This window comes from Nansenia antarctica (genome assembly GCF_963989245.1).
Source record: "Nansenia antarctica genome assembly, chromosome: 1".
Lineage (NCBI taxonomy): Eukaryota > Metazoa > Chordata > Actinopteri > Argentiniformes > Microstomatidae > Nansenia > Nansenia antarctica.
In genome coordinates this window covers 113083437-113109941 of record NC_137674.1, presented here as the reverse complement: position 1 = coordinate 113109941, position 26505 = coordinate 113083437, and the positions used below count along the sequence as shown (strand labels likewise).

The 26505-nt window shown below is 45.5% G+C and overlaps 1 protein-coding gene across 1 annotated transcript in view; it reads left to right on the top strand.

Moving 5' to 3' along the window:
• Positions 1 to 4596: 4596 nt before the first annotated feature.
• kdm4b (lysine (K)-specific demethylase 4B) overlaps positions 4597 to 26505 on the top strand; it is a gene marked incomplete at both ends in the record, with an annotated part of 78885 nt that continues 56976 nt past the window's right edge. The window contains 4 exons of the mRNA XM_080530281.1: positions 4597 to 4908; positions 10749 to 10924; positions 17196 to 17310; positions 19051 to 19244. Of these exons, the coding sequence (XP_080386407.1) occupies positions 4597 to 4908; positions 10749 to 10924; positions 17196 to 17310; positions 19051 to 19244 (797 nt within the window). The remainder of the gene's footprint in view (positions 4909 to 10748; positions 10925 to 17195; positions 17311 to 19050; positions 19245 to 26505) is intronic.

Below are 26505 nucleotides of genomic sequence, written 5' to 3'. Positions count from 1 at the left end.
TTTGGAGGAACATTGTGCGCTGACAGATGGTTAATACTCTGTGTTTTGGTTGGAGTCATTCATTGTCATTATTGCGATGTCCACAAAAAATACATCGCTGACGGAAGAGACTAAAAAAGGAACGTCTAACTACAGTGTGTTGATAACAAACGAAAAAAGATCCTTATAGCACACGCAACAGAAATAAACACAGCTGAAGGCATTGCGAGATGTGAGAATTCGCCGGCAACACAACGCGTCACCCGTACCGCGTCTAAACCACTGTTGATGACGTAGGCGCCGTGAAGGGCTGTCCCAATTCAAAGGGCTGAGATTTGAAGGGGTAGGGCTTGTGACGTATTCGAAGGCAAGGCCTTCGAATCGAGTGACACTCGAAAACGAGCCATAGGGGTAGAAAAGGGAATTGGGATTGGCCCTTTGAGTTGCATTTCATGTACCAAAGGCGCTATATAAATAAAGCTTTACTTGCTTACTTAGCCTACTTCAGTCCAGCAGTAAGTCATCTCTCTGAAACAACCTGCTACATGTAGTTCTACTGGTATGGTAATCATCACGATCTTCAGTCTTAGCCAAGATTATTCGTAGCCTAAAGGGCTCTGCACACAGCGTGCGATTTCTGTTGCGCGTCAACGTTCCATAATTTCCATTGTTGTTATGAATGGAATCGAATTTTCGCCGTGCGGGGCCGTGTGCATTGCGATGCGATGTTCTCATAGACTTCCATTCAAACTTCAAAATGGAACGTTGACCCGCAACTAGGGTTGGGTACCGTTTGGGTTTTATCCGGTACCGGTACCTAACCGATACTTTCAAAACGGTACCGGTACCAAAACGGTACTTAATTCGGTACTTTTGATTTTTAAAAATGACATATATATATATATATATAATAACACGGTCGACAACATTAAACAGCTTTTCACTTTTTTATTGCTGAGGCACAATATATATTAGTTAAATATACACTCAAATTAAAATAAATGAAAATAAAACTCCTGAGCCTTGGGGACTCCATTAAGCTGGGGGTGCCTATCGTTGGTACTGATGTCGAATACGAGTACACACTTGTTCCGCGGCCCCTCAAGGACATCAGAATATTCTTAGAAAAGGGATCTAGTGAAGAGGCCTGCATAGCCCCCGGAACCAAGAAGACCAAGAGGAAATATAACTCTGATGAACTGGAGCCCTCCACCTCGTCAAAATCCAAACTCTGTTGCCGCTCAGCTACTACTACTCCCCTCCCCCTCTCTGGTCCATGATGACACGACTAGGGATGCACGATATGCATTTTTCCCAACCGATACCGATACCGATATTTACCCGCTTCTCGTGGCCGATACCGATACCGATACCGATATTATTATTATTATTTATTTTTTTCTTTCCTAGCACCAGGGGAGCTCCCCCTCCCAAATTTCGTTGTTTGGTACCTGTACTATATCAATGACAATAAAGACCATTCAGATATCATTTCACAGTTGATAACCTGTAGTTCATGCACACCTGAAGGTAAGAAAGGCTATGTAGTGAGCAAAGATTGATGATTTAATATTCCATAGTGATCTCACCAAATCTAACTTACATCACTATTGTTAACACAACAAAGAGAACACTTCTGAGTCTTCAAATGTTCATTTATTATTTCCTCTAACAAACAGAATCTGTTATACAGTGCACAATGCTTTTTTTAGCCAAGATCTGGCCTCCTTTTATGAAAACAAAAAAGGCTCACCTAAGAGTAATTAGATCAAAAAAAGTGTCAAAAATAAAGTGCACCTTGTGCATCAGTCAATACAAAAATAAAGTGCACCTTGTGCATCAGTCAATACAAAAATAAAGACTTTTAAAGAACCAAAAGTTGTATAGAACTTGTACAGAAACTAGTGCCAAATGGCTGCTTAGTCTGCAGATAAACAGAATGATACAAGGCACATAGTAGGCTACACTAGTATGCTTAATAAAGCAACTGAAAAGGGCTGGGCTATGCTACTTTTAGTGCATGAGGATGAGGTAGGTTGTGATAAAGCCCATCAAACGTTTTGCATAAGAATTCAAAATAAATTGCACTGACATGGAAAAACTAAAAGTGAATGTTTTCCTTGTAAACAACTTGTCTTGTATAGCCTACATTCACATTCTCACCTAAATAATAGACACGTTTTCCATTGGTGTTCCCTAATATACAAACTGAATACAATTCCTACCTCATAGAACCGTTGCAATGTAGGCCTACCACTCTGAGGCTACTTTACACTATGCTAGCCTACTTTGAGGGCATCAGGTGAATATTTTTCTTCATAAAAAGAAGCATCTCTGCTCTCTCGCATCCGCATACAGCCCAAGCTTGCAACTTCACATTCATCACAAGCCCTGACCATATTGCGCGCATTGTCCCTCAGCACAACGTGCACCCGCTCCTTAGGTATATTCCACTGTCCAAACATGGTTTCAAAAGCGCCGCGGATGGCTGTCGCAGTATGCGAACCGGAGAACTCCTGCGCATGCAGCAGTGTCTTCTTCATATTGAAGTCCTCATCCAGCCACTGGGCCGTTAAACTAAGCATACTGACTGGACTAACGTCAGAAGTCCATATGTCCGTGGTAAAACTTATCTGGCTTACGCTAGTATCGATCAGACTATGGATGTGTGTGGCGACTGTATCATACAGAGCCGGCAGGCACACGTCTGCAAAATAGCGGCGACTTGGGAGTACATACCGGGGCTCTAAATGTGAAATTAGCTGGCGAAATCCTTTATCTTCTACTACAGAGAAAGGCTGGTCGTCGAGGGCCATCAACTCCATTATTTTTTCATTGATGGCTTGAGCCTTTGAGCTGTCTCGAGTGAACTTCCTGCTGTTTTCAAATGCGTTTTCAATAGGCACCGCGGATTTTTTTTCCGTGGCTGGGCTAACGTGTTCTGCTACGAGTGCTTGATATTCCTTCCATACAGCGTGCTTGCAATGGTGATTCTTCAGGTGACTTATTAGATTCGTTGTGTTGTAACTCTTTGCCCTTTGCCCTCCTCTCCGAACTTTTGTTGAACATGTATTGCAAATTGCAAACGCAACATCTGCCTTAGAAATTGTGAAGAATGTCCACACAGGGGAAGGCATGTTTCGCTCGCGTCTCGTCTATACAAACTGCGTGCCTGAGCGCGGAACCCGGAAGCAGAGTGCGGAAACCGGAAGCAGAAATATTTCCGGCTTCATATTATCGGTTTAAATATCGGCTAATTTTATAATAAATACCGATACCGATAAACATTAATTCCTCAATATCGGGCCGATAAATATCGGTGCCGATAATATCGTGCATCCCTAGACACGACGATTGATTTTTCAGACACAGTAGTAGGATAAGGACATATCTACATGATATATACATGATCTGACACAGTACCCGAATATCAGGAGATCCCCGATCATGTTGTCCACCTGGCAGAGACGCAGCCACACATCCGCACTACGTCATCAACAGACGCGTCGAATCCTGGAGTGCACTGTCCAATCAAAGGCTTGCGTTCGTAAACTCGCTCTGAGAGCGTCGCAGCGCACACTGGGCCCGACGTCATAAGGGGAGCAAGTCATTTGATTGGACAGAAGGCATTCCACGAGTGGTGATCAGAATTCCAGAACAAGTTTACGGAACGCACCCATAAGTCGAGCGTCGCGTTATGCCAACCCGCTAGCGGAAGTTGCTATTAGCAACCTTCTCGTTATCCTTCCGTACTCGCTGCTTTCACTGAGTGGAAATTTAACAGGCGATGTGACGTCACGAGTCACCAGTAAAGTACCGAAATGAGGTACCGAAATCTCCTTTGCGATTCGGTACGGGTACATACCGAATGTAAAGTAACCGGTACCTACCGGTACCGATTTTCGGTACCCAACCCTACCCGCAACAGAAATCGCACGCTGTGTGCAGAGCCCTTTAAGGGTTCGAGAGGCCGGCCAGCGATCGATAGGTTGTTGTTGTTTCGATCCCCCAACCCCAGGAAGGGAGCCGGGTGTGAGCTGGTGAGCTGGAGGGTCGCTGGCATCATATCTAAGGTGCCTACCACCACTGCCGTTGTGCCCTTGAGCAAGGCATTTAACCCCTAACTGCTCCAGGGGTGCTGAAGATGGCTGACCCCTGTGCCCAGAGCCTAGAGCTCTGTTCTCCCTGTTCTGCACCAACTACATCTCGTTGTCTCAGTTGTTTGTGTTTCTTTTTCAATGACAATAAAGTTGAACCTTTAATCTTAATCTCCTAATCTAATAACTAGACTAGCTGCACACTATCTCTGCTGCAGGGCTACCTTTCCAAGCGCTCTCCTGTTATTTTGCATTCAAAAGTCACCAAGAGAACTAAATCACAAAACGCATCGCCATAGCAAAGCCGAATCACCCCCCCCCCCAAAATATTCATATGTATGCCAATATTCTGGTGTAGCTGAACTGTTTTGACTCCTGTGAGCCAAACCCTAACCCTGTGTGAGATACTGAATGAGCTGCAGGCTTATCTTACATTTCTTGCTCTCTCTCTCCCTCTCCCTCTACCCCCTCCCTCCCTCTCTCTCTCTCCCTCCCTCTCTCCCCAGCCCTACCTGCCACCATGTCGCTGGACACCCCCCCTGACCAGGCCCTACCTCCTGTTCCAGACCTCGACCCAGATCTGAACCCCCCAGCTCCTGCCCTGGATGATCCCACTCTGGATCCCACCCTGGACCCAGCTCTGGACCCTTCCCCTGACCCCACTCCTCCCTCCCCTGCCCCCGCCCCCGCCCCTCCCCCCGCCCCCACTCCAGTCATGAACCCGAGCTGTAAGATCATGACCTTCCGACCCACCATGGAGGAGTTCAAGGACTTTGCCAAGTACGTGGCGTACATCGAGACCCAGGGAGGTCACCGCGCAGGCCTGGCGAAGGTACGTTCCATGGCATGTTGATGAACGTATTGTTGTTGTTTGTTGTTTTAGAACTGACCTAAGCCCAAGTACTGCTTAACAGTACCATCGTTCTCTTCTGTTGTTTACATTTTACATTTTGGCATTTAGCAGACGCCGTATTCCAAAGCGACTTACAACCAATACATTAGACTAAGCAAGTGAATCATCAATCCACCAGTCGTAGCAGGAAGAGTAATCCAGCTCAGGCCAGGGGCCATTGATGGAAGGAAAGCAGTGTTTCCTCCAGGAATTTTTACAATGGTGGCGGGTAGTGCTGACCGCGCGCGCGCAGCGCGCACCCGCGATTTTTTCGCGTGCACGCGCATGAAACGCGCACGCGCGCTCAAAACTCGAGGATGGCCCAAAAAAATAAAATGTTTTCCTGTACTTCTCCCGTGTGTCTCTTATTATCTGTGTCTGCATGTTTTTCCAGCATGTAATTCCGTTGTCAATAAAAACAAAAACACTGATCTGACGTTTTTTTTCACAACGTTATTACTTGTCACTTTAAGCCCAGGAGGGAGTTAGCGATTAGCGATGTTTAGCTTAGCTTAGTTTAACAGAAGTATCTTCACTTTTAACATGACTTCCCGTGGTCGTAGAGGGCTGGTCGACGGCTTAAAATGAGTAGACCTTATCCAGCTATAGTCTTGTGTTTCTACCCCGGGCATAGCCGGTGTTATTCACGGACAAACACTCCTGTTAGAGTGGTTCTAGTACACTGGACATAGGTAACACATAGAGAGGCTTCTCCTCTCTCTCTCCATCCTACACTACACTACACTACGCATCCTATACTACACTACACTACGCTAGCTCGCGGTGTTCGGGTGACAGCCAGGGCGCGTTCGTAAATACGCTCTGGAAATCTGATCAGCACTCACGGAATGCCTCTTGTCCAATCAAATGACTTGGTCCCTTTATGACGTTGAACCCAGTGTGCGCTCCGGGGCTCTCAGAGCGAATTTACGAACGCAGCCTCAAGTTCAATACTCGCGACACACACGGACTGGTCCAGTTTCAGCGCTTGTGGGTGTGTCTAGCGCTGTGAAGGTCTGAAAAGCGGCCTATTTTTATTTATTTTTTTGGGTTGAGAAATCTGCATGGTGGCGGAGGAAATTCCATCGTGGCGGTGCGCCACGATGAAATGCATGTAGAGGAAACACTGGAAAGCCTTTACTTCTTCTATCACCTTCTTCTAAACCTAGCCTTTTTTTCATATTTTTTTTATATAGACACTGGAGAAACAGAGAAACAGTACAAGGGGGGCAAGTTTTTAGGGGACACAGTAGAGGGGAAAGCGGGTGTCTTTAGGAGACGCAGTGCTGGGGGGCAGAAGATGTCTCAGGAGGATGAGAGGATGTTTAATGTTCACACACTTGTTTAATTGATTGATTGATTGACAATCGTTTATTTTATCTGTGTCACTGTGTTTCACTGCACTGTTGAGAGGTAGCTGGTATTAAGCATGTCGTTTAGAGCTGAATCCTGTGCATGTGATGAATACATTTTTATTTGATCTTGGGGGGCCAGCGTGCCCCATGGGGTGGTCTCATCCCCCCCAGACCTCTGTTCCTCTGATGGCTGCAGCAGGGTTTCCCACAGGAGGTAGTGAGATGTGCTGGGAGGATCTCTGACCCTGTTAAGTCTTTCGTCATTATCGACAGTCGCTAAATCGCATGGCAATTATCGATAGTGCTAAATACGTATGGACCGTCAATAGATGCAGTGTGAATCCCAAAGATCGTGTCGCTCACTTGTAAAGGTTGTGGCACGGGCCGCTTAGGTGGCGTAGCGGGTTAAGCGTCGACCATGTAACCGCAGGGTTCCCAGTTCGATTCCGGCCGCGGACATATCCTGCTTGTCATCCCTCCTCTCTCTCACCCATCCTTCCTGTCATAATCTATACTGTCTCGATCAATAAAAACACAAATACGAGTGGGACTGCCCCACTCAGGAAAAATAACTAATAACAAGAAGTTGTGTCGCTCGTGTGTAAACATATCTTCGGTTCGCTATGAGACTATGGCGGGCCTCCACAGTATAGGTAACCTGGGAAACCTTTCTGCACCTGTCTCTCTGCTAGGCGTGCATGTCTCTCTGCTAGGTGTCCATGACCTGTCTGTCTGCTAGGCGTCCATGACCTGTCTGTCTGCTAGGCGTCCATGACCTGTCTGTCTGCTAGGTGTCCATAGCCTGTCTGTCTGCTAGGCGTCCATGACCTGTCTGTCTGCTAGGTGTCCATGACCTGTCTGTCTGCTAGGTGTCCATAGCCTGTCTGTCTGCTATGCGTCCATGACCCGTCTGTCTGCTAGGCGTCCATGACCTGTCTGTCTGCTAGGTGTCCATGACCTGTCTGTCTGCTAGGTGTCCATAGCCTGTCTGTCTGCTAGGCGTCCATGACCCGTCTGTCTGCTAGGCGTCCATGACCCGTCTGTCTGCTAGGCGTCCATGACCTGTCTCTCTGCTAGGCGTCCATGAGGTGCTAGGTCTTAAAAATGAGATCCTGCAAGGAAATCAGTCCGACCACATCTATTTACGCGGAAATTAATCAAGCTGGAACCAAAAAAATGCAGATTCGCTTCCTTTTTTGTCTGTATGGTCTTATATTAAATTTGACTTGTTGAAACTTGTCGGAACCCTGCTTTTTGGCATTTAGCAGACGCCTTTATCCAAAGCGACTTACAACAGATACATTTAGCTATCATCTGTCCTTCAGGGGCCATTGGCACACAATGCCAAAGCAGCTAGCATATCTATAATGTATACACCCTTACACCTCTGTAATGGGTTGACCACATATTTCCCTCTCCCTCCTTCCCTCCTTCCCTCTTTCCCTGTCTCCCTATAACATTTCAATATTAGGGGCTTTATTGGCAGGGGAAACGTTTGCATACGTTTACATTGCCAAAGCGTGAAGATAAAAAACAAACTCTGTACCTGTGACACTCTTTCACTTTCTCTCTCTCTTACTGCCGCCTCCCTCTGGCTCCACCCTCATCTCTCTCTCTCTTACTGCCCCCTCCCTCTGGCTCCACCCTCATCTCTCTCTCTCTTACTGCCACCTCCCTCTGGCTCCACCCTCATCTCTCTCTCTTACTGCCGCCTCCCTCTGGCTCCACCCTCATCTCTCTCTCTTCCTGCCACCTCCCTCTGGCTCCACCCTCATCTCTCTCTCTTCCTGCCACCTCCCTCTGGCTCCACCCTCATCTCTCTCTCTTACTGCCCCCTCCCTCTGGCTCCACCCTCATCTCTCTCTCTTACTGCCCCCTCCCTCTGGCTCCACCCTCATCTCTCTCTCTTACTGCCCCCTCCCTCTGGCTCCACCCTCATCTCTCTCTCTCTTACTGCCACCTCCCTCTGGCTCCACCCTCATCTCTCTCTCTCTTACTGCCCCCTCCCTCTGGCTCCACCCTCATCTCTCTCTCTTCCTGCCACCTCCCTCTGGCTCCACCCTCATCTCTCTCTCTCTTACTGCCACCTCCCTCTGGCTCCACCCTCATCTCTCTCTCTTACTGCCCCCTCCCTCTGGCTCCACCCTCATCTCTCTCTCTTACTGCCTTACCTCCCTCTGGCTCCACCCTCATCTCTCTCTCTCTTACTGCCCCCTCCCTCTGGCTCCACCCTCATCTCTCTCTCTCTTACTGCCTTACCTCCCTCTGGCTCCACCCTCATCTCTCTCTCTCTTACTGCCTCCTCCCTCTGGCTCCACCCTCATCTCTCTCTTACTGCCCCCTCCCTCTGGCTCCACCCTCATCTCTCTCTCTTACTGCCACCTCCCTCTGGCTCCACCCTCATCTCTCTCTCTCTTCCTGCCACCTCCCTCTGGCTCCACCCTCATCTCTCTCTCTTACTGCCACCTCCCTCTGGCTCCACCCTCATCTCTCTCTCTCTTACTGCCCCCTCCCTCTGGCTCCACCCTCATCTCTCTCTCTCTTACTGCCCCCTCCCTCTGGCTCCACCCTCATCTCTCTCTCTCTTCCTGCCACCTCCCTCTGGCTCCACCCTCATCTCTCTCTCTTCCTGCCACCTCCCTCTGGCTCCACCCTCATCTCTCTCTCTTCCTGCCGCCTCCCTCTGGCTCCACCCTCCTCTCTCTCTTACTGCCACCTCCCTCTGGCTCCACCCTCATCTCTCTCTCTCTTACTGCCGCCTCCCTCTGGCTCCACCCTCATCTCTCTCTCTCTTACTGCCCCCTCCCTCTGGCTCCACCCTCATCTCTCTCTCTCTTACTGCCCCCTCCCTCTGGCTCCACCCTCATCTCTCTCTCTCTTCCTGCCACCTCCCTCTGGCTCCACCCTCATCTCTCTCTCTTCCTGCCGCCTCCCTCTGGCTCCACCCTCCTCTCTCTCTTACTGCCACCTCCCTCTGGCTCCACCCTCATCTCTCTCTCTCTTACTGCCGCCTCCCTCTGGCTCCACCCTCATCTCTCTCTCTCTTACTGCCCCCTCCCTCTGGCTCCACCCTCATCTCTCTCTCTCTTACTGCCCCCTCCCTCTGGCTCCACCCTCATCTCTCTCTCTCTTCCTGCCACCTCCCTCTGGCTCCACCCTCATCTCTCTCTTACTGCCCCCTCCCTCTGGCTCCACCCTCATCTCTCTCTCTCTTACTGCCGCCTCCCTCTGGCTCCACCCTCATCTCTCTCTCTCTTCCTGCCACCTCCCTCTGGCTCCACCCTCATCTCTCTCTCTTACTGCCCCCTCCCTCTGGCTCCACCCTCATCTCTCTCTCTCTTACTGCCGCCTCCCTCTGGCTCCACCCTCATCTCTCTCTCTTACTGCCACCTCCCTCTGGCTCCACGCTCATCTCTCTCTCTCTTACTGCCCCCTCCCTCTGGCTCCACCCTCATCTCTCTCTCTCTTACTGCCACCTCCCTCTGGCTCCACCCTCATCTCTCTCTCTTCCTGCCACCTCCCTCTGGCTCCACCCTCATCTCTCTCTCTCTTCCTGCCACCTCCCTCTGGCTCCACCCTCATCTCTCTCTCTCTTACTGCCCCCTCCCTCTGGCTCCACCCTCATCTCTCTCTCTCTTACTGCCACCTCCCTCTGGCTCCACCCTCATCTCTCTCTCTTACTGCCCCCTCCCTCTGGCTCCACCCTCATCTCTCTCTCTCTTCCTGCCACCTCCCTCTGGCTCCACCCTCATCTCTCTCTCTTACTGCCACCTCCCTCTGGCTCCACCCTCATCTCTCTCTCTTCCTGCCGCCTCCCTCTGGCTCCACCCTCATCTCTCTCTCTTACTGCCACCTCCCTCTGGCTCCACCCTCATCTCTCTCTCTTACTGCCCCCTCCCTCTGGCTCCACCCTCATCTCTCTCTCTTCCTGCCACCTCCCTCTGGCTCCACCCTCATCTCTCTCTCTACCTTTCATTTTCACTATCTTGTTAACTGTCTTCTTACTTTTTTGACTGACTGTTCTTGTAACCTCTGAAGTTGTCACCATTTATACTTAATGTATTATATTCAGCTGTATAAAGTATATTGTAGTATGTATCTTATAGTATATCCACCGTCCCTTAATTTATTGGCCATTTTGGCCATGTTGTGGTTGTAATGTTTTCAATGTTTTCAATTAGTAATGTATGTTGTTGTTTGTCTCTTGTCTGTCTGTATTTTGTCATAATTGTACTCTTATTATTTCTGTTATGATTGTGATAGTATGTTAGGACCCTCTCTAAAACGAGATGATGCATCTCAAGGGGTTTATCCTAATAAAGACATTTACTACAACTCTCCCTCCCTCTCTCCCCCCTCTCCCTCTCTCTCCCGCCCCCTCTCTCTCTCCCTCCCTCCCTCTCCCTCTCCTCTCTCTCCCCCCAGGTGATTCCCCCTAAGGGGTGGAAGCCGCGTCGGTCGTATGACACCATAGAGGAGATGGTGATCCCTGCGCCCATCATGCAGGTGGTGACGGGTCAGTCGGGCCTGTTCACCCAGTACAACATCCAGAAGAAGTCCATGACCGTGGGCGAGTACCGCAAGCTGGCCAACAGCAAGAAGTAAGACGCTCTCTCACACGGCCCGGTAGCGTAGTTTAACCTCAGCAGTGGCAGAGTCGTGACGTTAGAATTATAAGGTTCTATCTCCATTGTGACGTTAGAATTATAAGGTTCTATCTCCATTTGTCAAAATTGAGTTTTTTTACATAATCTGATCCATTAGGTGTTTATTAATGCCTGTGTGGTGTTATTTTTTTTTAAATGTTGACATTTTTGAGTTAGTAATTCATAAAATACAAAGGTTCCATCTCACAAAACATAATGGAATGTAAAAACTTTGACACTCAATATCTCTGAACTACTCTAAACGGAGATAGAACCTTAGAATTCTAAACGGAGATGGAACCTTATCATCCTAAACGGAGATAGAACCTTATCATTCTAAACGGAGATAGAACCTTATCATTCTAAACGGAGATAGAACCTTATCATTCTAAACGGAGATGGAACCTTATCATTCTAAACGGAGATAGAACCTTATCATTCTAAGCGGAGATAGAACCTTATCATTCTAAGCGGAGATAGAACGTTATCATTCTAAATGGAGATAGAACCTTATCATTCTAAACGGAGATAGAACCTTATCATTCTAAGCGGAGATAGAACCTTATCATTCTAAACGGAGATAGAACCTTATCATTCTAAACGGAGATAGAACCTTATCATTCTAAGATCACAGAGTGCTGTGCAGGCAGGGCAGTAGTAGCTACCCCTGAGGTCACCGAGGTCGTGACCTCTGTACTTTTGTCTTGTGTTATTTTTTTGGTTTCTTTCTTTTTTCGTCCCGTATTTCTGACAGACCCCAGGGATTAAAGTTCTCCGTCGCTACGACGGATTTCCGTCAATTTATTCCAAGTTGCGACGGATTTATTCCAAGTTGTGACGGATTTTACCTGGTGTAATATGATTTGTAGAGGCATACAATCTATTTTGATGTTGGTATTAGTAGGGGTGTAACGATACATCGATTCATTGACTAACGATCTGATTACATCGACGCAATGTAAAAATATCGATCTATATCGTCATCTTATGCGCGCAGAGAGAGAGAGACTTGAAAAAGATACGAATGTTTTTCATTTTTGATGAGAGACAGTAAGTCTATCCCTTTTAATATATATTTTGGAACATCTCTCTGAACCAGGGACGTTAACATACTCGCGTTCGCAATGTGTGACTCGCATTCACCGTGTGTGACTGTCTGTCTACTGGCTCGGCTCCACTTCTCGGCTCCTCCTCCTCTCGCGTTCGGCAATCTCCGGTGATTTTTCGGAAATGTTCGACTTGTGCGAGTGCGTCTAATGAGAGTGCGTCTAACGGGAGTCTAATGGGCGAATACATTGACCGTTTTGGACACCAAAGATATTTTTTAACATCTACTCTTCGAGGCGAATCCAGTCAGACCAATATCAGACCTGCTGGACGTGTGTGACACGTGTGTGGACGTGTGTGACACGTGTGTGGACGTGTGTGTGTGTGTGTGTGTGTGTGTGCGTGTGTGACTGGATGTCTCTCTGAACCTGTGTGTGTGTGTGTGTGTGTGTGTGTGTGTGTGTGTGTGTGTTAATGAGCTGTATGTTAATTACCACTTATTACAATTGATAATTGTGTTAGATTGGCATATGATATCGCGTCATATCGATCATATCGTCATATCGATCTTGAATCGAATCGAAATCGTATCGTGACTGACATTGTGAAATCGTCAAACATTGTATCGTCATACAAAGAAATCGATATAATATCGTATCGTGATGAAGCTGGTGATTTACACCCCTAGGTATTAGGTATATAAATGATATATAATAGCCTATATAGCCTACATATAGGCCTTTATTGGCTACAACTATGCGACAGTAACAGAGCGGGGTGCACTGATGCTGAACCCCTCATAGTGATAAGTAGGTGGACATGGCGCGTGGTGCTGAAATAGCCGACATGCGGTGTGTGGTTTGAAAAAAGTAACGCCAGCTCAGTAAATCATTCAAACTTAATGTTTACTTATAGGCTATGTGAATGTGACTGCACCACACATGTGAACAGTAACAAAGCAAATGCAGTTTAATTTTATGAAAAACATTGACAACAAAATCGGCGCAAAAAAAAAAAAAAGCTGAATCCGCTTAGCCTATATGCTCCTGAAACTACAGAGCAAACACGCTACATTACTAGGGATAATAATTACTAAGAATTACAATGAGCCAATAGAAAAAATAATATTAGGCTATTTAAATCTCACTTAACGAGAAAACTGGCATCTCCCATCGGTCACTATTTGTTGGCTATCTGGTGATATGGACGTCTTTGAGTGTCTAGAAAAGCGCTATAAATCTAATGTATTATTATGATTTATTATTATTATGGACGTCACTTTAATCCGGCAGTTCTCAAGGTTTTTATGCACCAATCGATTCCTCTAGTGCGTCTTTATCACATTCATTGACGAAAAGGACGACTCGCATGTATAGAAAGGGAACATTGTGAGCACGTAAAATGTGAGTCTCACAACGGCTTTGCATTGATGAAACCAGGTAGGATGAACGCATAGTTCGCTGTCCATTCCTCTTTAAATGCCCTGTTTTCACCGTCAACTTTCCTCTTTAGACCTTTGGAGAGTGACATTATGTTTCTCTTGCTAACTAGAAGGTTAAATGTTTAGCTAACTTCACCCGGCACGCAAACAACCAATCCAATAATAGTGTGACCTTGTAAGTCTGGGAGGAGGGGGAATAATTATCAGAATAAAACTTTGTTAAATAATTATTTGAATACGTTAGGCTGCGCTACATCGTCAGTCCACACATTTATTATTCAAAACTATGGAAAAGGGTGAAACTACGTTTCAACGTTGTTGAGAATCACAACACAAACTCGCTAGTCAAGCCAAAATACTGCAGCGAAATGGATTGGACTGCTACCTAGTTAACTAGAACACTACTTTACATTGTTACCTAGTTAACTAGAAGACTACTTTACATTGTTAGCAGGCTCACAAAACAAGCCGTGTTAGTTGACTAGCGATGTGTCGTTGATTTTCGACAACGCGGAAATGAATTCACATTTTTCGAAAGAAAAGTCAAAGCATTAGAACGTAGAACGGAAAATCGCACGCGCGCTTTGCGCACGGAAAGCCACCGGCCCCGATTTGGCCTGAAATTTTTTTTCAGTCAGGAGATTTTTTTTTGCTTTAATCCCTGAGACCCGCTAGTTGATTAGCCGACGACTTGCACAGTTGTGCGGGCTTCTAGCGTGCCGATACGAAGGCATTGGTCTCATAGGAGGCGGAGCTAAATAATGATTAGAAGTTAGGTTATGTTTTGGTGAGGGGGAAAAGTTAAGTTAGCAGGCGGTTAACTCGGTAAGCTAGCCAACAGTGTTTTTTTTTTTTTTACTCAATGTGTTTTTTATTTATTTTTCAGAGACATTACAGTACGCAACAGACATAAGCACACAGACAAAACAGCGAAAACAAGAAAAAAACAAAGCAAAAACAGAAACAAAAATAATAATAAATAACAGTTCACAGAGTTAGCCAACAGTGTTTCTTCGCTGGGATAGAGAGGGAAATTAAGAGATTCAACCAAACACAGCTCTCCTTTGGAAAGGGAACCGTCTCAGGAGAGGAGATGAGTGAGTGAGAGGAAGAAGAGAGAGGAAGAGCAGGTACTTCTAACAGTGTTTCCTCCTCGGCAGTCCCTGCTTTTTAAAATACATTATAAATCTTGCTCAGATATAATAATTTAATGCATTTCAAATGTATGTCGTGTTTCAAATGTATGTCGTGTTTCAAATGCATGTCGTGTTTCAAATGTATGTATGTTTAGATAGATTTGATGACGTATACAGAGTTCTTCCAAGGAGAGAAAGAGGAGAGGAGAAGAGAGAGAGAGAGAGCAGGTTCTCCTAAGGAGGGAGAGACGAGGAGAAGAGAGCGAGAGAAAGGGACAGAACGTATCTAGTGAAGGTGTAGAGAGACTACACAGAAAGAGGGAGAGAGTGGCAGTATATGAAAGTAGGAACCAGCTTACTGCTAAAGAGAAGTACCACATTCTCCAGAACAGAAACTGTGAAACTGAACTGAAAGACTCATTTCAACACTGGCCATATCTGTGACTTATCTTTACAGGTCATTGCTAAAGTGCATTTTTACTTTCATTTCCTCCTCTCCTGTAGCCTGCCAGTCGTCAAGCCTAAGAGGCACTTTTACATTTTGTGACTGCAGCTGGTGAAACCGTAAACCACTCGCATCCATGAAACGGCTATAGATAGCTCTCAAACCTTTTTATACTTGTTTATATATATATTTATGTGTTTCTACTGTACAATATGCCAGTCATATTCTGGAATGTGTCTAAATGTTAAAGTTCCATAAGCAAAATAAAGCAAAGTAAATAAATAGCATTTCGCACAAAAACACGTACCGAAACCGTGACCCAAAAACCGAGGTTCATACCGAACCGTGGGCCAACTGAACCGTTGCACCCCTGGTGTATATATACATATGTATATATATGTACATGTATTATATATACAGTATATATATATACATATTTTTTGCACTTGTTCTCATCGATGGAGGAATACGTTATTACTTTAAGCAGAACCTGTAACTGCGTTTATTCACAATATTACGTTTGAGATGGCTGACTTCGTTGGGGCGCTTGGTGGCGTAGCCATGTCATCGCAGGGTCACTGGTTCAATTCCGCCCGTCGACATATCCTGCATGTTATCCCATCTCTCTCTCACCCATCCTTCCTGTCAATCTCTACTGTCTCTATCCTCCTCTCTCTCTCTCACCCATCCTTCCTGTCAATCTCTCCTGTCTCTCTCCTCTCTCTCTCTCACCCATCCTTCCTGTCAATCTCTACTGTCTCTCTCTCTCTCTCTCTCTCTCACCCATCCTTCCTGTCAATCTCTACTATCTCTATCCTTCTCTCTCTCTCTCACCCATCCTTCCTGTCAATCTCTATTGTCTCTATCCTCCTCTCTCTCTCACCCATCCTTCCTGTCAATCTCTACTGTCTCTATCCTCCTCTCTCTCTCTCACTCATCCTTCCTGTCAATCTCTACTGTCTCTATCCTCCTCTCTCTCACCCATCCTTCCTGTCAATCTCTACTGTCTCTATCCTCCTCTCTCTCTCTCTCTCTCTCACCCATCCTTCCTGTCAATCTCTACTGTCTATCCCAATAAAGCAGAATGCCCTAAAAACACATATGTATATAAAAAGATGTCTGACATCGCTAACTTTTCTTTCTGCTCATGGTAATTGGAGCCTAGTGTCTTCACACTCAACTGTGTCTGTCTGTCTGTCCAGGTACTGGGTACTCAGTATGACGTCTGTATGTCTGTCTGTCTGTCTGTCTGTCCAGGTACTGGGTACTCAGTATGATGTCTGTCTGTCTGTCTGTCCAGGTACTGGGTACTCAGCTAGGGCTTTCACACCGGCAAAGAACCGTGCCCGTTCGCGTTCGGAAACCTCCGAACGTTGGTGCTGTCTGGCGAACCAGCCCGCGTTCATACCAGTGTAACCTGAACCATGCGCGTCATCAACGCTGGGTGATGAAGGGGCGGGATAAACAAAACAATTCACAACTAGATGGCAGCTACTTCACTGGAAAAGAGGATGATATCTTCCACGACTACAGTATCTGAAATAAACACAATTTTCTGTGAAACAAAACAAAAGACACTTTCTATATGCGTTCTTTTACTAATCAGCTGCTCCATTACTGGAATAGAAATGGCTTACGGAATTCGCGTTCGCGCGTGTGCGTGTGTGTGTTTGCTGAGCATGTGAGGAAGATAAAGAGAATAATGACACTTTTGATATTGTTTTTGATCACTAATGATTAGATTTAGATTAGATTAGATTTTGTCTACTTCCTCCTTGCTGGTCTCTGCAGCCTAGAATAGGACACACCCACTGACGACGTGACTGTTCTACGTTTTGGTTCGCACTTGAGAACCACTATTTTTTGGTGCCCGCTGCGAACCAACTTTTCAGGTTCCGAACCAATTGAGCTTCGGTCTGAACGCTCCGGCCGGTTCCAGACTTGGTTCACGGTTCTTTGCCGGTGTGAAAGCCCTATGAATGATGTCTGTCTATCTGTCTGTCTGTCCAGGTACTGGGTACTCAGTATGATGTCTGTCTGTCTGTCCAGGTACTCAGTATGATGTCTGTCTGTCTGTCTGTCTGTCCAGGTACTCAGTATGACGTCTGTCTGTCTGTCCAGGTACTCAGTATGATGTCTGTCTGTCTGTCCATCCAGGTACTGCACCCCTCGCCATAAGGACTTTGAGGACCTGGAGAGGAAGTACTGGAAGAACCTGACCTTCGCGTCGCCCATCTACGGCGCTGACGTCAGCGGCTCCATCTACGACCCCGTAAGTCACCCCAGGACACACGTAACCAACGACACGTAACCAAGGACACACGTAACCAACGACACGTAACCAAGGACACGTAACCATAGCGACGCCAAGTCATAAAGTTGTGGTAGAAGAAGTGTTACCTAAATAGTTACGTTTCGGTTTTTCGATTCGGATGCGTTGAAATAAGTATAACCGTTTAATTAACCTTAATTATACTTTCTTTTATTTCTTTTCTTAGGTCTTTTCAGTTTGTAAAGCGTCTTTGAGTTTCTAGAAAAGCGCTATATAAGTCAGTTGAACTTATCTGACCACCAAGGTTCACTTCTCTGAAATGTGATGCCAAGCTTTTACCTTCTGTACGGGTTTTATTATGTGAAGGCAGAAGCGTGGCTACCTATTATAGGGGGCCTTAAGTGAGAACTCCACCACAGCCACATATCATAGAAACAACAGAATTATTGACTATAGTATCACTGGGTTGCCATTATATATATAGTCATGCTGCGACGTGAAAACAACACCTGGAAGTGAATTACCTACGTAGACTCTCTTACTGTAGGGTTGGGCACTAGGTTAGTAGGTTACTAGGTTAGGGGTTAGGGTTTGGGCCCTAGGTTAGTAGGTTACTAGGTTAGGGGTTGGCAGGTTTAAGGAGGGAAGGAATCCCACCCAACTTGATCAACAGTACAGGTGCAACTAAACATTTTTGAATATCGTGCAAAAGTCCATTCATTTCATTTTCAGAACTTAAAGGGTTAAACTTAAATATTATATAGACTCATTGCATTGTATATATATGCATGATTATACTTTTCAGAGGGCTGACGTTTTCTTATTGATTTCATGTAATATGAAACATTTCTGAGATATTTAATTTGGGGTTTTCATAAGCTGTAAGCCATAATAATCACATTTATAACAAATAAAGGCTTTAAATATCTTGCTTTGCATGTAATGAGTCTATATAATATCTAAGTTTAACACTTTAAGTTGAATTACTGAAATAAATGAACTTTTGCACGATATTCTAATTTTTTGAGTTGCACCTGTATATCTTACAGAACATGACAGCTTATCCTAGTTTATAGACTTCATTCTGCACACGCAGTCCTACATGGACATGGTCAGGTGTTCCCTGTGCTCTGAGCTAACTAAAGCCATCACCACATCACAACATAAGGGATTGCTGACAGAATGACACTTTATGGACCTCTTCTGATAGTGTTCATCATGTGACCAAGCTGCCACCTGGTGGTGAGAGTGAGAACTGCAATGAGAAGGGTGGTCCCTCCTGTTGACTTATTTTACTGGGTAATTCAGAAAGAATAGCCTAGCTGAGAATCAATGTTTACAAACTAGTGATGTTTGTGATGACATCATAGGGGCGGCTGTGTCTCAGGAGGTAGAGCCGCTGTCTAATGATCGCAAGGTCGGCAGATCGGCGGTTCGAGCCCCGGCTGGCCACATGTCAAAGTGTCCTTGGGCAAGACACTGAACCCCAAAATTTCTCCCAATGAGCGGGCCGGCTCCTTGCATGGTAGCTTGCCGCCATTGGTGTGTGTGTGAATGGGTGAATGAGGGGCCGTTGTAAAGCACTTGGGAATAAGGCGCTATATAAGTCAGTCCATTTACCATTTACCATCTTCTTGGTAGAAACACTCAATCTTTGCTTACTTCTTCTTCTTCTCCTCCCCCTCCCCCTCACCCTCCTCCTCCTCCTCCCCCCTCCCCCTCCTCCTCCTCCTCCTCCAGGACATTACGGAGTGGAACATCGCCCACCTGAACACCCTGCTGGACATGGTGGAGCAGGAGTGTGGCATCGTGATCGAGGGCGTGAACACGCCCTACCTGTACTTTGGCATGTGGAAGACCACCTTCGCCTGGCACACTGAGGACATGGACCTCTACAGCATCAACTACCTGCACTTTGGAGAGCCCAAGTCATGGTGAGTCTCTCTTTATATATAATATAATATGACCAAGTCATGGTCAGTCTCTCTTTAACACTAGAACAGCCGTTGACCCTGTGAGTAAATAATGTTTTATATCTTTGCACTCGATCACATTTCAGGACCCTCCTTTCATGACTTGTCCTAGATATGTGCGTTCTACCACCCAGTATCCTTACATTTTCTAAATCACATCAGGATAAGCTAGTATAAAGCTAATTTACAAGCGGCCAACTAGTGGTCGTTGTGTGTAAATAGCAGCGTAGCATTGTAAAGAGGGGGCGGCTCTTTTAGTAGGTAAAAAAGGCACGGCTGTTCTAGTGTTCATTTAATATAATCAGGGGTGCACATAACTTTTTGGGGCCAGTGCTCAGAGGAGCACCTAGGGATGCTGCTTGGTGCTCCCCGAGCTCGCGAGTCACGACCCGTCCCACAGGATGGATAAAAAAGGGATACATGGATAACTTATTAGCAAAACGACATTTATTCATAAATAAAGATGAACGAACAAATGATTATGTGCAAAACAAAATAAACAAATGCAAAATCAAATGACTGCTCTTTAAGCATGAAAGTCTGTCAGACTCCTTTAAACACACTGAAATCAACTGACATCTCTTTAAGCACTAACTGAATGTCTGTTCTTTAAACGGACATCTCTTTAAGCACTGCTCTGTTCTGTAAACACTGAAATCAACTTTTCAACAAAAAGTTACAGCCTAAGCATTTATTTATGCTACAAGCTTAATCATCATCATCACTGCTCTCTTTACTGCTGTAAGTTATCACTGTCCTCAATTTCAACCATGGTAGAGGATGAATGAATGAATGAATGGTCTTTATTGTCATTGCTATAGTACAGGTACCAAACAACGAAATTTGGGAGGGGGGGCTCCCCTGGTGCTAGGAAAGAGAAAAAAAAAGAAAAAAAAATCAGATCAGCTGTTGGTGCGCAAAAGCGCCTTCATGCGGCTGATCTGCCGCGCAGCATGCATTTTGGCGACGCATGCGCACTGGCGCACCAGTTATGTGCACCCCTGAATATAATATAACCTAAGTCATGGTGAGTCTGGGCCAAAATCACACCTGAATACTGCGGCCGTTTAGTTACTTCATACAGAAATTACCTTGAAGCTGTCATCACAAACAAAGGCTTCTCCACTAAGTATTGAATTCATTTCAGTTAGTGTGTTCAATACTTTTTTCCTGTTTCATTCCACTTTATTACACATACCTTTATTTACAAATGGACTTTAGTGTTTAGATTTTCTGGGTTAATAGTCATAAGTCTGGTGCAAATTTCACTTGAATGGGCTCATTGGAACATTTACTGGACAACATGTTGATGTGTTCAATACTTATTTCCCCCACTGTATCTGCCTATTAGCTGACACTTTTATGCAAAGCGACTTACATAAGAGTGAGGCGGGCCGGCGCCTTGCATGGTAGCTTGCCGCCATTGGTGTGTGAATGTGTGTGTGAATGGGTGAATGAGAGGCCGTTGTAAATAGGGTTGGGTACCGAAAACCGGTACCGGTATGGTTACTTTACATTCGGTATCTACCGAACCGAATTGCAACAGAGATTTCTGTGCCTCGTTTCGGTTCCTCTGTCGCCCCCCTGGTGTCCGAAATGGACGTTACATGCAACCGCACGTGACATGGCCTTCCACTCAGTGCATGTAATCCGAGACTGAATCGCTCTCAACAAGTGCGAGGCAACGCGCTTGCAAAACAGTTTTGTGATTGGTCTGAATTTAGCGGGAAATATGGATTTCAGGAAATCCCTCTCCTTTGCATCTCTCCATCACTTTAACAACGTTTTATTGGCAGGGGGAAAGAATTGGAGTCGAATTTTTATTGACAACGGATTTACATGCTGGAAAAACATGCAGCTAAAATTCAGGGAACATTTGGACAATAAGAGACACACGGAAGCTGTGGTCGCGTGGTCTAATTACAGGGCAATATGCGCGGTGCAAAAATAATCTAAAATCATCACGAACAGAACGGTGGAGGTACGGGAAAACAGGGCTCATGTCGGTGTCATCAAAGGTAAAAGTTGGTTTTCTTTAACTCAGCTGATGCATTATCTTGCTGTTGATTGTTTACCGAATGCTTAATCTGACTGTCACACTGTGATTTTACTTGTGATTTTACAGTTAATTAACCCGTTTTGTGCGTGTACTCTCATGTAGGCCTACTTCATATTGATGAGCTGATAATCTTTCTCTGTGTGTGTGTGTGTGTGTGTGTGTGTGTGTGTGTCTTGGGCGGATCTGTCAGCCACATGTATACGGTAACCTATGTTCAGTGCTGTAGTTCCCCATGTTCTGCTGCAGCTGTAGCATCAGGATATGTTGGTATTTGATCACCTTATATAAAACATCGCCGCTCTGCATTAATGGCGTGCACTCGGAAAATAGCGTCAGTGACCACTGATGTGAAAAATCCTGGATTTCTATATAGATTTATTTTTTTTATCAAAAGTACCGATTTAAGTACCGTTTCTGTACCGTTTTTAAAGTACCGATTTGGCACCGGTATCGAATAAAACCAAACGGTACCCAACCCTAGTTGTAAAGCGCTTTGGAATAAGGCGACTTATATATAAGTATATATATATCTATGTAAGTCAGTCTGTTTACCAAGCTGCGAAAGGGTGAAAGGGACAAGTCGGCAACCAATCAAAATGTTCAGACTTGGATTTTGAAACACGGAAATACATTTCAGCGTTGTTGAGAATCACAACACAAGACAAGACAAAACACTGCGAGACAATGGATTGGGTGAGTAATCCCCACTGCTACCTAGTTAACTACAACACTACTTTACATTGTTAGCAGGCTCACACAACAAGCTGTGTCAGTTGACTAGCGATGTGTCATTGATTTTCAACAACGCAGAAATGTATTTACATTTTTCTAAATAAAAGTCAAAACATTAAATCGGCTGCTGACTTGTTCCCCCTTTTCACCAGACCGTGTCACATATCTGAACTGATGCCTAGCCCTTCCTCCAAGTAACCTATTCACTTTATTTTCTAGTTTTTTATTTTATTTTTTATAGGCATATAGTAAGCCAGAAACTGCTGTACATTTTCACAGGGTATGATCAGTAACTGTTGGGGGAATGGGTGGAAGAGGTCTTAATTCAGACTTTTGGTCTGGTAACCATGGTGAGAGAGAGAGAGAGAGACTACTACCTGTAGATTTACTACTATCTGCTGAAAGGTGTCCAGGGTATGTCTGAGGTGAGGTATATCAGCCCACGTTGGAACATAATATTGTTATTGCTAAAACACAGAGATTCCCCTCCCTTCAACAGTGGCATTTGTAAAAGTCTTTTTGGAGTGCATTTGATTGATTTTGATAAGTCAAGCCAAAATATGTGAAAAGTCGATTATACAAATGAATTCTGACATGATGTCCAGACAGTCATCTGTCCTAAGTCACTTATGATAAAGGCATCTGTAAAATGAACAAAATTGTAAAATATAATGCTGTCAAAACAGTGGCAGTGAGGGATGTGTGTAGAATGCGTTGAGGTTTGTTTCCGTGGCAGTAGCCTGCAGAAAGGGCAGCTTCTACACACTGAGGGCAGGGTTGCCAGACGAGATTGACAATTTCCAGCTCAACCAGTCTAAAAGCCGGCGAATCCACCCATCCAGTGTGACCAAAAGTAGCCCAATCTGGCAACACTGACTGAGGGCACTTTGGCTTTGACAGAAAGCCAACTGGAAAAATTCCGGTGCTGTGTGATTTTTTGTTTGTTGCTTCCATAGCCGTGTGGACCTGTACTATACGTGTGTACTTCACCTCATGTCCACTAGAGGGTGCTCTACACTTGCAATTGTTTGTCAATAAGATGCTTTATTGGCTGGGAGTGCGTATGCGACCACGCGTGAATATTTTTTTTTTTTCGTGTGTTTTTTAATATAATGGGTAGTGGTGGCCTAGTGGATAGTGAGTTCGACTGGTGATCAGAAGGTCATGAGTTAAAATCCCACCTGGGAACACCACCTCTAGTGAGTGCCCTTGAGTAAGACACTTAAGCCCTAAATGACTCCAGGGAGACTGTCCCTGTCTGTCCCTGTCATCTCTAATTGTATCTATCACTTTGGATAAAAGCGTCAAAGTGCCAGATGATAAAAATGTAAATGTCTAATTCCAAGAAGCGCGTCTCGTCATGCAACTGAATACATCCATGGAACAGCCACACACACACACACACACACACACACACACACACACAGGTCAGAGACACACACACACACACTGGAACAGCCGCTCAGAGATAGATAGCAGCGTTATCTTATGGAGAGTCTCATCTCATCTCTCGTCGCTAGATAGCAGTAGCGCTCTTTGAATACACACGGTTGCATCTTTCTTTCATCTGTGTGTCTCCATCAGCCTCTCCTCCCTCCCCCTCTCCTCTAACACTACCCCCCCCCCCTCCACCCTCCCCCTTATCGGGAAGCCCTACTCCCAAGCGCGACGTCTCTCCCGGCATCAACCAATTCTGTTTCCTAATGTTTATGGCTCAACACACGACATAAAGAGCCTCAATTTACCAGACACATTTCCATCACTGTAGCCTAGCCGTGTCCCCATCAGGCAAACAGCATCTCTCTCAGCCCTAGCGTAGCCTAGCGTAGCCTCGCTGCATCACCTCAGAGTGCTGCTCGCCGCTAACCGCTAGGCCCCGCGGCAATGACAGACACGATGAGGATATCGACCAAATGTTAACGGGGGGGCGATGCTTCATCACAGCAGTGGCAGTAACGGCGGTGACCTCATAGGTTATTTTGGTAGGGGAGGGAGGGATAGAGACAGTAGAGATTGACAGGAAGGATGGGTGAGAGAGAGGAGGATAGAGACAGTAGAGATTGACAGGAAGGATTGGTGAGAGAGAGAGAGGAGGATAGAGACAGGAGAGATTGACAGGAAGGATGGGTGAGAGAGAGGAGGATAGAGACTGTAGAGATTGACAGGAAGGATGGGTGAGAGAGAGAGAGGAGGATAGAGACAGTAGAGATTGACAGGAAGGATGGGTGAGAGAGAGGAGGAGAGAGACAGTAGAGATTGACAGGAAGGATGGGTGAGAGAGAGGAGGATAGAGACTAGTAGAGATTGACAGGAAGGATGGGTGAGAGAGAGGAGGGAATTTGTGGGCCATCATTTGACTAGTTTCGTTAATTTGATTCAGTAATGCCCAGAGCACGCAGGACCCCTACCAGCAAACAACCAACTGAAAACTCATAAGAGTCACAACTCAACAAGCCTGGTTCACCAGAGAGGCCCGCAGGCTTAGTACCTCAGAGCTGTCTGTCACTTCTGACAGACTTATACAAGTGGGCTTCATTCAGACACTGTTAATTGGATAGATTTACATTCCCGTTGACGTTTTTGGCATTCAGCAGACGCTTTTATCCACCGCGACTTACAGCGAATACATTTGACTACGTAAGTGAATCATCTCCCCACCCGTCACAGCAGGACAGTCATCTGTGCTCAGGCCCTGAGGCCTGTCGTCATGCTAGAAGAAGGAAGAATTATGATGATCTTTTACATTACTTTTATAATTACAATATTTAAATGATGACATTATTATACATTGTTAAAGGGAAGCATTTAATAAACCAGTAAATGGGAGTAGTCAGTCACAGTCAAATAGGCTTTTTTTTTGCCCCCCCACACAGTTTAGGTTAATTTAATAACCTTGTTTTGATCTCTGTTTAGAAACGAGTTTAGCTGTCGTATTGTTGTTGACACATTAAACATTGTATTCGTCCATGACATCTTCTGCCCCTCACCACTATGTCTCCTAAAGACACCCGCTTTTCCACTCTACTGTGTCCCTAAGAACTTCTATTGCCCCCCTTGTACTGTTTCTCTGTTTCTCCAGTGTAAAAAACAACAACAAAAAAACAACAACTAGGTTTTTCCTTCTATCAATGGCCCCGGGCCTGAGCTGGATTACTCTTCCTGCTACGACTGGTGGATTGATGATTCACTTGCTTAGTATTCAAATGTATTGATTGTAAGTCGCTTTGGAATAAGGCGTCTGCTAAATGCCAAAAATGTAAATGTAAATGTAATTAGTTGGTGGTGGTAGTGTGTCTGCTACACACTGAACCAGAGGAGAGGATAGATGTTGTTGTCGCATTGGTTGAGACCAGCAGGTCAAACAAAACAACTCACATGGATGAGTCACTCAGACACATGATGACTCTCCAGTCAGCTGTTTGTGAACGACTGCAACACATTCTGGAGTCGTCTAGGGAAGCAGGACGCGTCCTTCAATAACATCACATAATCCATTAGTTGTATTAATTCCTGCACCATATACGTACATGTGAAGTGTGTGAACATATAAATGGACTGATGGCGTCCTATAGCGCCCTATTCCAAAGCACTTTACAACGCTTTAAGTGTCATAAGACACTGGCTCTACCTCCTGTGCCACAGCCACCCCGATATATATAATTCTTCCTTTTATTGTGAGCAGCATGACCTGTTTTCCTGCACGCACACAGTCAGTGTTGGTGGTCAGAGTGTGTGTTCATCACGCTGGAGGAGTCACTGTGACATGTCAACTGTACCAGTCGCTCAGTAAACGAATCGGATCAGATTCTACTTTACTGTCATTGCAGAGTACAAGTACCAGACAACCAGATGCAGTTCAGCGTCTAACCAGGAGTGCAGATAGTGATATAAGAACAGTGATAGATATATGACAGTGATAGCTACAGTATGGCATGTACAGTAGTTTCGAGGTATATACAGTTAACTTATGAACCCCAAATTGCTCCCAGTGAGCGGGGCCGGCCAGCGCCTTGCATGGCAGCTTGGCCGCCGTTGGTGTGTGAATGTGAATGTGTGTGTGAACGGGTGAATGAGAGGCCGTTGTAAAGCGCTTTGGAATAAGGCGATATATAAGTCAGTCTGTTTACCATTTACCATTTTAAATGATCATACTTAAGATTTATGTTGCTGTTATTTTAATGTGCCCTGTTCTGGACGTGTAGAAATGGACGTCATGTTCTCTATTGAGGGATGGAGGTACCATGGTGGAGGTAGAAAAAAAAGAAGAATTTCTGAATTTGTTTCCGGGCCTCCCTTGCTGTGACGAAGCTCATTATTGCACTGGCAGACTACCTCTCTCTCTCTCTCTCTCTCTCTCTCTCTCTCTCTCTCTCTCTCTCTCTCTCTCTCTCTCTCTCTCTCTCTCTCTCTTTTCCCTCTGACTTCCTCTCT